This window comes from Scomber scombrus, chromosome 20, assembly GCF_963691925.1.
Source record: "Scomber scombrus chromosome 20, fScoSco1.1, whole genome shotgun sequence".
Classification (NCBI taxonomy): domain Eukaryota; kingdom Metazoa; phylum Chordata; class Actinopteri; order Scombriformes; family Scombridae; genus Scomber; species Scomber scombrus.
This window is the reverse complement of record NC_084989.1, coordinates 12,715,178-12,734,250: the sequence shown is the minus strand read 5'-3', so window position 1 is coordinate 12,734,250 and position 19,073 is coordinate 12,715,178. Positions and strand designations below refer to the sequence as shown.

General features: G+C 41.0%; 1 protein-coding gene across 3 annotated transcripts in view; it reads right to left on the bottom strand.

The window, feature by feature from the left end:
• stau2 (staufen double-stranded RNA binding protein 2) overlaps positions 1-19,073 on the bottom strand; it is an 86,252-nt gene that overhangs the window by 41,740 nt on the left and 25,439 nt on the right. The window contains exons 7-12 of one of the 3 annotated variants that reach the window (XM_062441520.1): positions 17,242-17,349; positions 9,975-10,187; positions 9,483-9,620; positions 7,641-7,721; positions 5,959-6,087; positions 3,338-3,395 (exon numbers count right to left, since the gene is read on the bottom strand). In XM_062441520.1, the coding sequence (XP_062297504.1) occupies positions 3,338-3,395; positions 5,959-6,087; positions 7,641-7,721; positions 9,483-9,620; positions 9,975-10,187; positions 17,242-17,349 (727 nt within the window). The remainder of the gene's footprint in view (positions 1-3,337; positions 3,396-5,958; positions 6,088-7,640; positions 7,722-9,482; positions 9,621-9,974; positions 10,188-17,241; positions 17,350-19,073) is intronic. The other 2 variants (XM_062441521.1, XM_062441522.1) reach the window with 2 other exon arrangements.

Genomic DNA, 19,073 nt, shown 5'->3' with positions numbered 1-19,073 from the left:
AAACTGCATAGTCAATCAAAACAACGGACAAACCAAAAACATCTTCCATTCAGAGCAAACACACACACACACACACACACACACACACACACACACACACACACACACACACACACACACACACACACACACACACACACACACACACACACACACACACACACACACACACACACACACACACACACACACACACACGCACAAGCAGAAAACTGAGACCAGCTGTATCTGTTTGAATGAGTTGTAAATGGTGTTTATGCAATAAACATTATTCAGACATTAGCGTCATGTGAGTGTTGTGTGGTTTGGGGAACTTTAAAGAGCTAATTAGCAGATAGTTAAGCCTCATGCTGAGTGTGAGATAAACTATGAGTGGGAATGGCACCGGACCAAAGGCCTGCTCCACACCAACAACAGGAATAATCACCAAATATGAAGACTTCGTTTCCCAGGGGGCTCTGCTCTGGAGGTATTGGGCAATGCCTGGAGCTTGGACTACCATAGAAACCGCAACCACCAAAATAGTTTATATGAAAGAACAATCATTTATCCATAAACATAATTTAGATGATATATCTTTCAACAAATTGGACCAAATCACAGAGATGGATGCTATATAAATTGAGGCAGGGGCTCAGTTCTCATCTGGATACTGTAAATGTAGTTTGGACCAGCAATGAGCAAACACGACAATTCTCGGTGATCAGTTACACCAGTCTGCTTTGTACTTTTCAACATGAGAAAGCTGAAACATCACATTCATCCCCCTCTCCAGACTGTAGTTGGATAGCCCGTGTCAGAGCACCGCAGTGCTGCCAAATGCCTCCATTAGATCCGAGTGACGACAGCACATTCAAATCTAATAAGGCTATCTGTTTGTTTTCCACTCTGCTGCTCCACATCGCACAGACTATTCATTTGTCCCTTAAACTGCTCTTTCTCAAGCTGCTGGCATTCACTTCGCTGGCATCCAGAGTGAAACAGCTTGCAGTGTGTCCTTTTATCAAGCTGGGACATCACGAGGAATTAAACCCAGATATTACAATGTACGTAAATCTGCTTAAGCAACAACACACTACGAATTCTTTGCATAACTTAATTCACCTGTAATAAATTAACTTACTCCATAACTTCCACACTATGTGGAATAAATGGAAAAATAGCCTCATTGCCAGACTCTGGAGACCAGGAAAACAACTGAAAATAGAAAGTGAAGTCTTGAAATAGAGTTTTGACTTGAGTGAGCGGAAGGCTTTTTCATTGTTTTTATTTTGATTACCGACAAGACAGCCAACTTAACAACAGATACAGATGATACAGACCAGCTGTTTCCTTCAAAATCACATCCTGATGCTTCTCAGTGAAGGGTCCTTCGAGCTTTACCTCCCTCCATGAAATGAAACATCCCTTAAGGCCACCGCATTCCCATGTAAATTCGGACATAAATCCTGTCATGAAAGTATTTTCTATTTGTCTTCAGTTGAAACTATCCATAAGTGGAGGATTTTTTCCAAATGAGGTGATGACTACGGGGTCCGTCTTTAAGCCTGTCTCTGCATTTGTTTCATATCTGGTTCTATTTTAGGCAGAAACAAATGGATGGAGACTTAAGCTAGTCTTAAACTTCTGCATTAAAGAATGGGTTCACAATTTTTTCAAAATCTGTCCTTAAACACAGGTCAGGTGCCCCAACGAACACTAACACATGTTTTTCTTGCCATAATCGTTCCTCCTGTCCATACTGGCCATTAGAAGATCCAAAGGTCAAAGTCCTTCTTTTTGTTATTATACTTCCACCATAGCTCAACAGGGAAACACTGACCGAGGAAACACAAAGAGGGAATTTGACACTAAAAAGACTGTAAATGTGGCAGATATCGACTTGATATGACTAACTCAGACTGCTGAAGCCTCATATAAGCTTCAGAAACAACTTTTAACTGTGTTTTTGTACAAAATGACTGGATTTCTTTTGACAGTAGATTGTCTATCTCTCTCAAAAACTAAAACTTTAGAACAGAGCTTGTTTCTTTTTTAAAGCAGAAAACACATTATACAATGTACCATCCTGTCCTCATTGAATTATAGGAGGAAATTATGTGAGTCATACAAACAGATTGGATGGTCGTCTCTGGCATTTAGATGGCACCAGCATACCTATGTCTAAATTTATAAGGCAGTGCTATGTAAGCTGTTGAGTTATTTAACATCTTAAGTTGAGCTCAGAGATAATAAACAGATCACAGAGCAGAACAGAACACAAGAACTATGACTGGTCAGCATGGGCTGCTTGTGTTTTTTTTCAAGTCTGTGATGCTGGTAAAGATTGATCAAAGCGAGTATAAAATTAAGCATTCAGTAACAAGCATCTACCAAAGCAGTCTGCACTGCAAACCTTCTGCTGATGTGAATGCAACATTAATGTAGTACCTGCATATGAAACAAGCCTTCTCACTACTGCCTGTTAAGTGTTGCGGTGGTGATATCAGCAGGTGAAATCTGACACTGAACTAACAATCAGATACCATGGGTATCTGAGCGGGACTTCCATTAACCGTTTGCGCCAAGCATCAATCCAGTTTTAGCTGCATGTTTACATGCAGTTAAATGAACAGAAACCAAAGGAACAAATTATTTAATAAAGGAGCTTCTCCTAAACTTGTGCCAAACATTGCTAAATTGCATCAACAAAGAAGATCAGCAGTCACAAGCTGAGACTAAGCAAAAGGGATATGACGGAGAATGACGTACTGCTTCTAACTGCTTAATAAAAGCCTGTTTTGTAGCATAGAATATTCATTATACAGTATATTTTACGAGGTCTTTATCTTATTTTGTCTACATGTAGAAGAGACAGACAGCTTAGCAAGATACTATCTTTAGTGTATTGTTTGCCGTGCAATGATTAGAAACCTCACATATATTCTCATATCATATCATCATACATCCTGCTTTAACGTGTGGTTTGTGTCTGTGCGTAGGATTATGGGCATGTGTGTGTATGTGTGTGTGTGTCGGTGCCACTGTGTGCTTGTGTGTTAATCCTGAGTGAAAGGCTACGTTTTTTGCACAGGAAGGCAGTGGGGGGACTCCCCGGAGGGCCCCAGTGTGCCGGCCCTGTAAGCCGGTGTGAATGAGCCTGAATTCGCAGGCTCTCCACGAGGACGCACGGCCGATTAAGCTGACAGTCAGAGGCCCATTGACCAGTCACAGAGATTAAACGCCGGGCCATCTCGCCGGCTAAAACCACCTGCGGGATTGGAGGGAGCGACTGAGAGATGGAGTGGAGGAGGAGGAGGAAATGGAGAGAGACACAGGGAGACGTGCGGATACTCACTGTTATTTGTCGCTTCAGTAAAAGACGCCTTTTGTCCGTTCCAGCCTTTGTTGTCCATCTGTAGTGATGCAGAGACAAGGAAAGAAGGGGGAGGTAAGAGAGATGTAGATTGTTGAACAGACAGCTTCTTCACGCATGTCAGACAAGTTCCTTCCTACTGTTTGGGCCACAAAGAGACGAGCGCTCACAGGAGGGGATGCTTAAGGAGCCTAGTGTCTGTCTAGGCCAGCTATTTAATTAGGGAGGTTTGTCAATGTTTAGTACCCTAAAAAGACTCCTATTCAGTGTGTTACTTCTGCTGTGGTATGCCAGCCACAAACACACGTGTATGAAACAGAGAAACAAATTATTTCTGATGTGTGTGACAGCTGTGGAGATGACATGGCTGTGAACAGTCTCTTCACTCTTCAGTCTCTTTTGCACAGATCACCCAAAATCCCACGGTGGGAATGCAGCGCGACAGAGATCCCAAAGAAGGGATAAAGAGACAGAGGCATAGCAAGAGAGAGAGAGAGAGAGAGAGAGAGAGAGAGAGAGAGAGAGAGAGAGAGAGAGAGAGAGAGAGAGAGAGAGAGAGAGAGAGAGAGAGAGACAGAGAGAGAGTGAGAGCGAGAGAGAGAGAGAGAGAGAGAGAGAGAGAGAGAGAGAGAGAGAGAGAGAGAGAGAGAGAGAGAGAGAGAGAGAGATCTAAAGAAAAACAGCCTATCCTACAAAACAGGAGCTTGGCAAACACTGTTTAATCGTTCCATAGAGGTTGGGGTTGTCTAAGGATCTACAGAGAAGTAGGCCGTCCAACTAATTCTAATAGAGATGTTTTCAGTGTTGTCAAGCCGGTCTGCAGCCGTGTATCAGCCCCTAACTCCATTCTGTCTAAATATACTGGCTTGAGTATAACCAGAAAGGTCTCACCTACTGTTGGGAATTCGCATGAGATCTGTGATAATAAATGCACTGCTTTTATCCAGTACAGCAGACTCTCAATGATTTGAAATATCAGAAATCAAAACAAAGTAGTTCATGAGGAACACAAAACAAAACTTTGTCTTGTCAACACAAGCAACAAGAGCATTTTCAGGGTGTAGGAGGTTCAGTATGATTTGCTGAAGCTTTAGAGGTTTGTCAGAGGTAACTCATCTACATAAAAGAGCACACTGAGTAATGTCAGAGCTTGACTGTTTGGTAGGAGGATGACAGCAAAGGGAAACATTGACTGCAAACTAGGCTGTGGTTTCTTCAGAGAATAACTGAAGCAATTCTGATATGAGTAATGTGCCATCCTTTAGCTATAGTATATAGTATACCGATAAGTTATATGCAGCAGCAAATATCTAACTAATGAGATGTCTAGGGGAATGATGAATATTCTACAGTGAGCACAGTTATGTAACATCATCTCTATCTGATTCAGCTCCCTTGAGCTTAAAAGCCAACGAGGTGAATAAAGATGATGGTGATCAATCGTTGCTTGCAAAACACGTTGGGATCAGATGAGCCGAACGGGTTACATAACAGGTCGACCATGTCAGCAGTGCAAGGGGCTTGTGATAAATCTGAGAATCACCTGAGCATCAGTATTCCTTGAATGAATTCAGCACAGGGTTGTATAAAAGAGATTCTGTTTAGAAAAAAATAAGGGTGTCTTTATGTAATCCTTAAGCGTGCAGCTGTGTAGGTACCAATCAACCAACATCACCATCCCTAGAGCTCTACTGCGAACGTGGCTAGAATACCAATTGCAAGGTGCCCTATATAAGAAATGCAGTGTGTGTGTGTGTGTGTGTGTGTGTGTGTGTGTGTGTGTGTGTGTGTGTGTGTGTGTGTGTGTGTGTGTGTGTGTGTGTGTGTGTGTGTGTGTGTAATTTATAGGAAAATGTACTTTCCAAGAAGCACTTATGGAAAGAGTTTATGCTAGGCTCAAATAATGCCCTACTTATTAACTTACTTACTTACTTACTAACTAATATTTAAGTAATTTCTCAATAAAAATGCCAAACATTCTCTGATTTCAGCTTCTTAAATGTGAGGCATCTCTACCTTTCTCACTTATAAATCATTGTTAATCTAATATCTTTGGGATTTAGCTGTTTGTCAGCAAAACAAACAATGTGAAGACAAGTCACATTGGGCTACAATGATGTGATCGGCCTGTTTCATTGTTTTCTGTTATTTTTCTGTTATTGCTAAAACTCCAATGATAATGAAAATAATTGATAGTTGCAGCCATTCAGTCTTTCCACAAGCATCAAAAGAGTAATTTAAGGCCCCCTGAAAATGATTTTACTGACCTCCAGTGGCTTAACTTCCCACCTTGCTGCAGATGTAGAGGTGTACTGCAGAGCATGTCAGTGCACTGTGACATCACTGTTGGATGTGGTTACAGGTGCAAAAGAGCACACTTCTGACCACACCTAACCACATCCAGCAGTGATGCCTGGAGTGGTTAGAGGTGACACAGACTTAACCTTCAATCAGGGTCGCTTTTCAGTCTGGTGTTAAGTTACTGTTCAAGCACATAGCATATATGCAAACTGTTAAAAAACAACTTGGGTGAAACTACCTGCACTTACAGTAATTGGGCACTAAAATAAATGAACAGTTCCTCCAAGTCAACAATTTCATACCTCGATGGGACTCTGAGGGACTGTGGAGGCCTTGTATCCCAGCTGCAGCAGCATCGCCTCAGCTGCGTTCCGCTTGGCCACCTTCTTGTTGGGTCCTGTTCCCGTGGCAACCTCGTTATTCACCTTCACCTGCATGTGCACAGATGCCACAGAAACATACATACATAAACATCGGATTAAGACATGCGGATTGATTGACAATATTTCTAGATTCACAAATAAATATTATGGCTGCACTGTCACATCCTTTCCAGGTGATAATGGGTCACTTGATGTCTTACTGAAAACAGTATGAATGCACTTTTCTCATGACATTCCTCTGCTTTTCACACTTTCATTCACTCGCAGCCGAGAACACTTTGCTTCGCTATCTGGGCCGAGTCAGCCGTGCAATTTACATTGCACAAAAAAAGGATCCAAGTGAAGTGTTTGTTTTTCAGTGATCCCAAAACATTAAATCTGTCTACACAGAATGTAAGCAGATATTTCCAAGAGAATATCAGACGTCGTTATGTTATGCAAACAGACAATTACACTGTACAAATAACAATCTGGGAGCCAAAGCCTGTGAACAGCCAGGCCTCAGTGCACTTACTCAAAGTAGTCTGACATGCTCACTAAGTGCTCGTCTGAATGCATCAAGTAGGCCACAACATAGAATGAGAAGGAAAGGCTCAATAAATGACTTAATTGCTCAAATAAACACAATCACTGTTTTTCTTAAATTCTTAAAGATGATCAGCCCTTCAAAGGCATCTGACACAAGGTGGAGCCTTTTCAGTAACCGCTGATAAGTTCAGACAAAAGATGCGGAAAACTGACACTCATTTGAGTCCTGCTGCTTACCAAGGGGAAACAATGTGGAAATTTTAGAAGAGTGAGTGGACTGCACAAAAGGAACACACATACACTCGCAGGGCCTAATGTGTGTATCAAAGAGGCATGGAGAATAGCTTTGAGACTGAATTACTGCCTGATGCTAAGAGAAGAACTGTTCTTACAAAAGAAGAGGATTACGGGAAAAAAAATAGAGAGAAAGGGTGAGAATTTGACTCAGAGACATTGGAAGACAGACTAATAAAACGAGTGAAAGAAAAGGACAAAGGGAGAAACTGCAGTTAAAATGTTGAACATAAACACAAAATGGACTGGGGTAAGCCTGCTTTGCCAGTTGTTTGTCTCATACAAGCAACAGAGCAAAGACTGACTGCTGTTGTTGGCTCCTGTGGATACACACTGATTGCAGCAGCAGCAACAGCAACAACAATAAAAAGGACAAAAAACACACTGACAGGGAATGAATTTGTCCTCAGCTCAGTGTTTCCCAAGCAGATCCAATAAATCTTCAACCTCAACATTTAAGGCAGCTGATTGACATATTTTTCATTACTTCAGTCCTGTCATTTTCTGCATGTTTTCACATCTCTGACAGCGAGACTGCAAAAACAACATGATATTTATAGTTTTGTGATTCTGACTCATTCAAATATTTACATGCATGCAATAACCTGATTACTGTGAGTAACTAGATTTCAGCCTGAGAGCACATGTGGTCGCTTAGAGTCAGCTACCCATTAAAGCATGAACATAATCACTTTAAATAGAATAAATAAATTACAAGATCACATTTTTATTTTTTAATTACTCTTAGTTAGAGTGTTTATGCTTTGGGTTATCATTACCGTATGTAGGCTTCTTAATCTTGTTACAGCTGAATTATTTAGCATGCATATGAGCATACTGGCAGCACTGGTAATGGAGGTCTGTAAAAGTTATGGAGATAAAGTAGTCAGGCAATGCCAGTTTCTATTAAAACAACTGACCAAAAGTAACGTAACTCTGCCAAATCTAAACCACTAATTGACAGGTGTTCATACCTTGCAGACATAGCAATCTTTTTTCCTGTTATCTAGCAATGATGTGGCTGTTTTATGGGTTACCTAAAATACCCCGAACAACACTGAATAAGGTTAACTGTTGTATCTGATTAGATTCCATACAAAGTCCCTGCTTCATTTACTGGATAAGTGATGAACAGCAAATTATCCACAACTAAGTTAAGGGTTGAAGGTCATTCCTGCAGCAAGACTAAAACATCTTATTCAGTTAATGAATATTGTCTCTTTACCAGAGCCCACTTTCTGTAGTACATGACTGTGTTTCTGTGGCCTTTCCTTATTTGCAACCAAAGATTGAAATGGTGATTTAATAGTATAAAATAGTTGGCTGCTCCATAGAGGAAAACAGGGCCGTAAAGATGGAAGTTCATCTATTCTGAGCTTTAACAGCATGCTATAAAAATAATGAATATTAAACAGAACTTTTCAAGAGGGAATAGGGAGGATGAGAAAAAAGGGAGAGAGGGAGTGGAGGGAGATCTGAGATCCTAATAGTGTCCGGAAGAGATTCTCTAATTAAAAAATGCATATTATCCATACACAATTGGAGAAAAGCAGTTCACAACTGCCAACTTTGGTGGCTGGACAATACTATAATTAAGTATGTTGGTTGTATGCGGTACTGTGCTGGACAAGCATGACAGAAATGGGAAACTAGATCATAGTCCAAGGAGAAAACTAAGAAACTCATGTTCTAGTGTAAAAAAGGTTATATAAGGATGTTGGTTGCCTTTGTCTGGACAGAGAGGGTTTGTTCTTGGTCTGCCATCAGCTTGTTCTCCTTCAGAATAGTGTGTATATGGGCTTTTTGTTCAGGATCATTCAGAACAACAATTTAGCCCCTTTTCTACCAATAGCTCCAGGTCTTTGGAACCAGAGGAGCTAATCTCAGGGATTGAATTTGGAAGTAAAAGTCCCTGTTGTGCAATTCTGTTTGTGTTTCCTCTGCATCTGTGGACCCATGTAGATTATGCAAATTGGACCCATGATGAAAGAAAAAAAGAGTGCATATTAGTATCAGTATTAACAACTGAGGAAAAAACAACACAGATTTGTCCTGTTGTATCTTTGTTTGTATGACCGATGTTGGAGTTAGAGGTAATGAATGAAAGAGGAAAGATGACTGTCTCCACAGTCCACTCAGTCATCCCTGAGTGTTTATTTAGTCATTAGTAGTTATTTATTTCTACTTTAGAACTTGAACACCATGAATCAGAAAATAATATTTTATTTGTCTCATTAACTGGCTTTGCTGTCTGTACCACCACTGTCTCTCCTCATTCACTCTCTTGCTCATTCGCCCACGCACTCAACTCGTTTAGACACTTTCTCTTTTTCTCTCACTCTGTACTTGAAACGAGTTGTGAAGCTGACAACAAAGCCTAACTTGCAACTTTCAACATTAAATAATGAGAAGTATCCTCCCCTTGTGCTGATAAACTTTCCCTTTGATTCATCTTTTAGAGGAAGATTCAGCAGATGACCAATAAGCTACTTTTCTTCTTGGGTGTATATGACCCCCATCCTTCTCTATCTTAATCCCACTTAGGTGAGATTTCCAGTTTGTTGCAGCAGCATTTATTGCCAATGCTAAAACAATGAAATGAAAAGAATGTGAACACTAACCTGCATGATGAACTCCCGGCGTCGGGGCATCCCCCTCTCTGAAAGCAACAAGTACTCGGGCTCTTTCTCCTTCTTGGCCTGCTGGATCTGGGCCAGACGGCTGATAGGGTTCATGCCCTGGCCATAGTCTGGTCCCGTCTGGGGGGTCAAGAGAGATAGAGACATGATCAATTCCAACTATCACATTAATAAATGTATTATTGTGATCATCAGTAGTCTACTGTGGTTAAGTGATAGGAGGTGAGTGTGTTTGTGATATATAATAATACATAGGTGAACAAAATTAAAGCAGAAAACACAGTAAATTAGCAATAAATATTATCTGTAATACTGAAGCTTATCTTAACATTTACCCATAAAACAATGAATATGAATGAATTCTGCCACGCATAGGTATAATCACTATTGACATGAAAAACCTAGATGCCTCCAGACTACCATTTGAATCCCCGGAATGAAGCCATGGCATGCCTGTATACCCAGCTGCAGTACCTTGAGGATGGTCTTGGTACGTTTTTTGTAGTGTGTCTTGGGTTTCTCCACAGTGGGGATGAAGGGCAGCTTCTTCAGGTCCTGCAGGATGGACAGAGCAGCACGCTTCTTGGACAGCTTCTTGCTGTTGCCCTCGCCCTCAGCAGAGAACTCACCTACCGTGACTCGGGTCAGGAAGCTTTTCATGTGTGGGGGGCCACTTTCCTTTAACACCTGGGGAAGATAACCGAGTCGGAAAAAAAGGACTTATTTAGATAAAACATCCACAAATTTAATTGTAGTTCAGGTTTGTTTTGTTCCTAGATGTTTTACAGAAAACAGACAAAGAGATAAAAAGTTGAGAACAAGAGACAGAACAAACAAAATGAAACAGGACCAGAGCTGTGTGTGTGTGTGTGTGTGTGTGTGTGTGTGTGTGTGTGTGTGTGTGTGTGTGTTTGAGCCTGCGTGCACAGTGAGGGCTTCTGCACACTCCCATGAATCTGTGTTTGTGTCTTTTTGTGCATGATATGTGTGAGGGAGTGTGTGCAGTGCGCTCTGCAAGCAGCTACACCAGGTGGTCCAAAACATCTGCTCTCGATGGTCACAGTGCTACCCACCCACATGCGCGTGTGTTACTCATACACAAAACACACATGCACAACACACATATGAAGAGTAACATGTTCCTAGATGACAGTCTCTAGTGATACGGGCTCAGTTTCCTTCCTCTAGCCTCTGGTCACCTGGGAGACCTAAAACAAACACCGGCTGGCGTTAGGTCATGCTTCTGCAATCACATCTACTTCCTGTGAAGTCCGAGAACAGTGTGTAAGTGTATGCGTGCGGGTGTGTGTGTGTAGCAGGTGGGGTCCTTCCAAACCTTATTTAGGAAAACACACTGGAGGAAGAATTAAGTTTCACACACTTACTGGGTCCAACAGTACATGTTCAGCTAATGTGTACGCCTTTTCAACTCATAGCTCACCGACTTTCTCCCTTTCTCTCCCTCTAGTGTGTGTTTCTGCACACTGTCTCACCAACTCCTGCCAGCAGCCCCCCAACTCTCCTTTATTAGAGCTCAATTTGCAGTGCAGACAGCACAAATTGTAGCAATCAGATGCAATATAGAAACAATTAATTTGAACCCAGTGACCGATAAAACAGATTAAACTGATAAGCGGAACCTTGAGCATTCCTCAAATACTTCACACATCAACACAGCCTAATACCAGACCATCAGGAGAACAAAGGATGATGCCCCCTCCTTCTTCTCCCACACAAAATGTTTCATTACAATTAACAAATCAAAATGACGTGGTGTAAGTCTAGCGCATGAAAACCTAAACAAGTAACTTCAAATATTAAATATTAACTAATTATACTTCAATGTCACTGTTAGGAAGTTACACCCATAACTTCTAACACATGTTGAAATAATCTTTTTTTTTTGCTGTAAAATTGCATTTCAACTTGATTAAATGCAGACAAATTAACAGGCTAATATTACTTTCCTCCTCCTAATTAATCTAACTTGTGTAACTGCAGAACATCCTTATTAACATGGCTGACACTGACCCTGTGTATGCTGTCAATGTACCTGTTAGTCTGTCAGCATTCCTGTACAATGACTTTAAGTATGTTTAAGCATGTGAGAAGCCTTGGAGCACTAGCTGTCAAAGCTAACAGCCATACTTACTCGTGCCCTGGGGATCAGGTCTGGTCTTGCTCATCACTACAACAAGGAAACTTAACATGGCAGTTTTTTATACATTACAACATTCAATGGGACTGAATACATCCCACTTCTGAATGTTATAAAGTCTGCTGATGGTGTTGACGATGACACTGCACGCCACTAGCCGCTGCCAGGATTATTTCACTTGGAGAACAATAAATACGAGCTCTTAGATGTGGATGCTGCTTGGTATAGACCAGCAGGCGCAAGTCTGATACTAATGTGGTAAATAATGGGGTGTGCAGGGCAGGAAGCTTCTTCAGCGGTCTCTGCGCTCACTTTATCACGTACTCAAGCGTTCCCTCGCTCCTTGTCCATCACAGACTCCCTTAAACATGTGTAACTGATCAGCTTATGTGGTTGAGCAAGATTGTTAGCTACTCAAGAAATAAACACTTTTGCAACAGTGGTTGGATTCGCATAAAGAAACAGTCCATACAGATACAAAGTCATCTATCATGTAATCTCAACATGCCTGCTTTGATTCTGGCCAGAAACATTTGTTGCAGGTCATCTTGTCACTATCTTTCTCCTGTCTATATACCATCATGCTATTAAAAATAACAGCACTGAAGTGGCACTTAAAAATCTAAATAAATTGTTTAGCATATGTACTGAATAGTAATCCGTGCTTTTAGCGGCAATGCAATTATTTTGCTTAATAAAAGACTTAATAAATTAATGCCATCCTTATCTACTCCTTGGTCAAGGAGGCCTATTCCTGAGTCATTGCTCTTTTTCCATCAGGTTAGTGTTTTGTCTCCTCCCCTTGAGACATTGGGAACCTGCCGCAGAATAAGTGCTGAACAAGTGTTACGCTGATAAGATTAGTTTATACTATCTTAAGTGAAAACATGCAGTTACTAATAAAAAGCAGGAACCCAAATGTGGCCTGAACAGGTATTAGGGCGCAGTCAACAAAGAATATGAGACAAAGTGTGCATCTGTGAACACATGTCACACTCTTGGCTCAGGATGGCGGCAGACGAACTGCAGTCAGTCTCCTGGCAGACGACACGGGATCTGTGCCACACCGATGGGATTTCAGCACTTTCATTCATGTACACGAACACACACACACCCACACACATACATGCAAACAAACACACAAACACACCTGTCTGCCACCTAATGACAAGGATCAGGTTGTACACAGGAAACACTTGGTAATTCAAGGTTGATTTTTTTTTTTAATCCCCTTCTCTTCTTGTCTCTTCATCTCGTCTTTTTTCTAACATGGGAGGCCTTCTCTACGGCTTCTCATAGAGACATTAATACCCTGAGCAGTCTAAGGATCTGTGCATGCGAGACCTCAGGTACTCTGGAAGAGGAGGCTATGGGAGCAGGGAAGGACAATGGTGGGGACTGGTAGATGGAAGAAAGGCTCTTTTGTGATGGAGTGGTGGATGGACAAGCCCTGAGGGAAGCTGCTTCTTGTAAGATGGGTGGTTCTTGGCCCAGACCCTCTTCTGTTGTGTCCTCCTTGGAAAAGGAGCCTCAGATCCAACACACAAGCTGTGATTTATAGATTGGTTCCTCTTTGATGCTGACATCTGTTTGATATTGCCTGACGGGGGGATTAAATGAGCCAACTGGCTCTCAGGGTGGCGGCGACCCTCATCGTTGCAGAGGGATGGGAAAGCAGACACTCGCTAGCAGTGACTCACGGGTAATTTCATGCCCCAGTGAGGGCAAGGATGAGATGATGTGAAAACATGGCTGCTGTGAAAGGCATTCACATGAGAGATGACCGCTACAGTTTTGTGCTGGATGCATGAATGCGTAACTGTGCGTGTATGTGTGAGAGTGGAGATGTGGGAGTGTACCATTTCTTTTCAGTGCATCAAAGAAGACACGGTAAAGGAGATGTGACATGGCAGGGGAGGAGATCAAGCCAAACTGAGTCTAATGAGTTATAATGTAATGGACCCAGTAGGCAAGGAGAGACCCACAGAGACATGTGTAATTCACACTTGGTCAGGAGCCACCGCATAGTGGCAGTGTGAGAGCATATTGCATGCAACACACTGATTGAGGATGAAAGTGAATCTGCTGGAGAGCCATCAGGGGTATGAGGGGGAGAGAAAGGTATGTTATGCCAGGAGAGGGAGAGGATGATTGCCTCAATGCAGCCTGGCCTTCAGACAGTTTAGTTTGACATGGCACAGGAAAATAAATGTGGTGTGACTGATACGCAGAGGTGGAGGTCAACACTCATCAACATCTTTATGAACAATTTTTGGGAGTAAAGAAAATAAAAATGAGAGCAGCCACAGAAAACAAATTGTTAGTCTAACCTGTCTCGATGTTTCTCTCTACCTTAAATCATGAAATCTATTTACAGAACAGAAATTTATGAACATACTAAGCCTAACAATTCTGTCATCGAACACACACAAATCAACAACTTGTGAAATAGGCAAAGAATATTAACTGATGAGAGAGATAGATAGAAAACATTGGGAAAGAAAGCATGTGGAGGAGAAGTTACTGATTTACTGCTCAACAGACAGCAGTAATGAACAGCCAGTCTCCAGACTGACAACATGCAGCAGAGAGACTGTTTGGAGGAATGCGGCTGTGGTTGCTTTTAAAACCACCACTCTCAGCTTCCAATTTTGAAAAGGGACTGAAAATGAAAGCGGCATAATAGCTGACAGTGACAGAGACATGACAGATAATGAATCACATCAATCCAGATTTAGCTGGCTTAAATTATTAATAGTCGTTCCAGGAAGGATAGCCATGTCATGCTCTGATGAGCAAATACATTTTCGAAGGATGGGAGAGAAAAGGGAGAGTTGGACAGCTTTCCAGATAATTTTTCCAATGTTGTGTAAACTCTTATTAGCAAGCAAAGTCAACGGAGTGAGAAAAATCTCCCTCCCTTCCTTCCATCCCTGTCTCCATTTCCTCTCACCCACATCCACCTTCCCTCCTAGCTTCAACATGCAATCGCCCTCTGTGTGATTTTTGGGAATGATGGTAGGAGAGGTGGAAGGGAAGGATTCTGTGGAGGAAGGGAGGGGGCACACAGAGTAAACTGAGCCTCCCTTGTTTTTGGCACCTTGCAGAGTGCAGAAGAAGAAGAGGGGGCGATCAGGGAGAGAATATTGGATGAGTCAGCTGAGATATGGTGAAAGCCAAGGAGAACAGACCCAGCAGGTCATGTAAGGACGCACAAAACTTCTTCATGGATTTTAAGAAAAGTTAGTAGCAGTGGCAGACTAATAGTTTAGAAAAGCAGTGGTGAGATTCCCTGGAATGTCTGGATGAATCTCAACAGTTAAACCTTTAGCAAGGCAGTTAACCATCATCCTGTGGAAAATGCCAATGGCCAATAGTGGGAAATTCACGGAGCACCCAGCTGAGCTTATCAAGGTCACAGACTCCCTAATGTAAAAAGTTTCACCATGAACAGCTGTGAATAAGAATATGTTCTTGCCAAACCAAAACCAGCATAGCTGAACGAGCTATGGTGTCTTAAGATTCATTTCCTCTGATGGTCACTGCATGCTGGGTGTTAAATTGACAGAGGTTGGCCTGACGTGAATAGGAAAATCCCCAGTAAGTTTATACTTTTTTTCTTGATATTAATATCAAACATGCTCCAGGGTTTCCCACAGCTGAGGTGCTTTTCCACATAGTGAAGGACATATAGTATGTCACATGGGGAAGACTTTTGCTAAGGCAATTATTGTGACTCAATAAGATCACCAAAGATGAGACATGCAAGACGTGGCTCAGCAGATGACCGACTGACTGATCAGGCTCACACATCTTATGTTTGCTTCCCGGCAATCATTCAGGCACTTTGCAAGGTGCTTGAAAAGAAAACCTCCCCGGTCAGGTAATGATGGAAGAAAATCTCAGTCAGCTGTATAAGGAATTACACACCACACACACGCACAAGCAGCACTGCCGGTCAATCACTAGGCTGAAGTTAGTTCTGTTTGATTATCTCCAGCTGGAATCACTTTTTAGGTAATGCATTGAAATTAAGTTAATTTGATGCTCGATTTTTTTTTATTCTGCAGCTGGACCTGTATTTTATTTTCAATAGCTTTGTATTAAATGCATCTCATTAAATTGAAATTGTCTTGTAATTCTTTAGTCTGCATAGGCAGATTGTGAACTGAGCAACAAAAAAAAGGCTCTTGGTATTGTACTGTGTAGGCTTTTTGCCTGCTTTGGGGCATTGTGCAGGTCAGAAAACAAAGTGTGACATTGCAGACACTTTTTATAAGTGAATAGTTTCATTCAACTGATTTGCTTTCTTATGCTTGCATACTTTTATTGGATTCATCCCTGCAAACTTACACTCATCAGCCACTTCATTAGGTACACCTGTCCAACCTAATGCAATCCAATAACACATCTCTGCCATAAATTCTACTTTTACAAAACTTATATACATACATTTTAACTTAAAAGTGATAATTCTACTTTGTGTTTATTATTGAGGTTGTAGTGGGTGGTGATGATGTACTGGGGTACATTATATTGAATGGTGTTCCTAATATTTTGTCCACTCTATTAATATACATGAGGAGGGGAAATATATTAGGACTTATTATTATTACTGATTACACTGCGCAGGTAAGCACTCTTAATTTTCATCAAGATTTCAGGGTTCCAGGGTGTCATGATGGATTACACAAAATAATGCACAAGATATCTAGAATTTTCAATGTTAAATTGCACTGAAGCCATGAAAAACAGTGTATTAGATATAAATATGAATCACAGGTGTGATATTACATCAGTGAAACACTGGAACCTTTGGTAACCTTATGATGCTTGTTTTCTACTGAAATTGCATCAAAGACCTTGGAAGATTTAGTGGGTGGTTAATATACTGAATTGCAACAAACAGAGAAGATATAACGAATAATCTTGTGACTCACGTTAGAGCGCAGAATCAAACTTTGCAGCTAATAAATAAGAAGTCATTTAATAGGAATATTGGCTTCGGAGGGAGTTAGAGAAGATGTCTGGCTAACAATATAAACTCATTTAATTTTGTTTTACTGGACTTTACAGAGGACTGAGTCCAACAGGCCTTTCTCTAACATAATCTTACTACACCAGATGAGCCAAGTGGTCAGCACCTTATCAGCTGAGTCAGTTGCAAAGTCAACGGCAACACGTCAAAGATCCTGTGTCACTGTCCATAAAAGGCAGTGATCCATCTTAAACTTCCTGTTCACATTCCTTTTAAAAATTTGTTTTCGGATAAATGACTTGTCTTTACTCAGTTCCTATTATATTATCATCAGGGGACAGAACATTATCAGCGTGACTACAGCACAGTACTCCTTCAGTTTCCCCTTCATCATCTGCTCATGAAGCTTTAGATTTTGTAATACTTACCGCACAAACAATACATCATGACTACTCACACATTCTTTATATGCATGGTCTTATAATCATTTAGGTGACATGACTTGTAATTTCTGAGATTACTGAATTTACAACAGTATCATTAATTATGCTATCACACTGTCATTGTGTGAGTGTCTGAGGATATAATGTAATTTTCTTCCTCACCTCAAAGTTAACAGACAAGTTCCTCTTGAGGGCAATTTCATAGACCAGGCTGATCTCTGATTTGCTAGCATCAGTGCCTTCCTCAGGCTCCTCTTTTTCCTCTGGACTCTGGAACAAAAAAAGGATTATGAACATTCCTTCATGTTCAGATATTTTTACAATTAAGTTCAAGCAAGCAATACACAGTCTTTTCTTTTCTTTTAGATTACTTAATGATAACATGCAAATCTCTCAGTTTCTAAACTTTTACAGCACGTATTATGATAAATGAGCCCACATTTAAAGATGAGGTTGTCCAAAATAAATGGAAAAAAGTATTAACTTTTGGGTTCTACAACTGCAAACAAAAATGTAACAAACGATGTCCCAAAACCAGTTGCACATCAAATTCACAATTGTTGTTAATTATACACCTAGAAGGTGAATGATGGCCAAGCTGTTGTCTTTTTTCTGGCAATGATCCTTATCTGGTGCGGGACTGAGAACCCAGATCATGACTGTTGGTCCTCTGTCTTTACAGAAAGGTCTATTAAAGGGGAGATCCATTCAATTAAAGAATTACTGTACAATAACGGTCTGTTCTAGACAGTTAAATTATTATTGATGAACATTAAACTCCTCAAAAGACAAACTAGAGAGCAATGTCTCAAATTTGAATCGCCATCAGGTATGAAGTGTGGACTTGATGAATAAGGAAAAGATTGCTGAGGTCAGTGGGAGAGCACCACCAGACTTCATGGGGATAATCCCACACTTTTAGGACTCAGACAGATCTAACCACATCAGTATGTAACAAATTCAGAAAAAAATGTCTCAATCACCAAAATTTGCCGCCCATGAAAAGTCTATGAAGCAATTCTGGATTAATACAAGATGACTTGGGCGTCTTCATTCATGTATGTGTTTAAATATATATCAGACCAACTAAATCTGTATGAATAACATTCAGAAATTGATTTTTTCTATCTAATAATATAGACACAAGACCCTAGTTCACAACACAGAGATTGTATCAGCCACCATACAACAAGGGGCTTTTTGGTGCCAATTGTCTATTGGAATTCAAAGTGCTGTCTCGATCTTTATCTTCTTATGTCCAGCTCTTTGTCTGATTAAGTAAGAATGGCTACGGTCTTTCCCTTTGGGCTCCCTCTCTTCTCCTACTTCATTGTGTGACCCGATACGACGCATGATTCATACCGTGAGATCTCTTGTATTTCACAGGAAACAGTCACGTGGTAAGATGCACCTACCGCACCGGGCATATATTTGTGCACCGGGCTTTGTTTTGTGTGCGCTAGGACGTACATTATCTGTCTCTTACAGTGTATGTGTATGGACGCGGGAGAAACCTGAGAGTGAGTGAGTCCAAAGGGCTATTCTTCTTCCATGGACTGTTTTCATTTCATTTCTATTATGTTTTCATGGTAGTCATGGTTACATTTTCTCATGCTACCGTTTGAGGCATTCTTAATATGTGTGATTAATAGTGTGAATCCCCTCTCTAAGGGCGGCATTTACTAAACAATGTTTGTAAAGTGGCTACATATGTCTGCGGGTGTGTATTTGCATGCAAACTGGAATGACCAAGCATATCAGCAACCTTGTTGTGACAAAGATGAATAGAGTGCTAAATAGAGCTGCTTCTACTTATGGATCCTCTACACAGAGAGTCCTGGGAAAAACACAACCAAGTGAAGATGCATATAGTGCTCCGAGACATTCGCACCCAAAAGGAAATGTTTGAATGAACAGAGACCGTGGGCGAACAGAATGCTTCACATTAAAATCTATGCTTCTGGGATACTGATTTAGTATTGAGGGAAAAGACC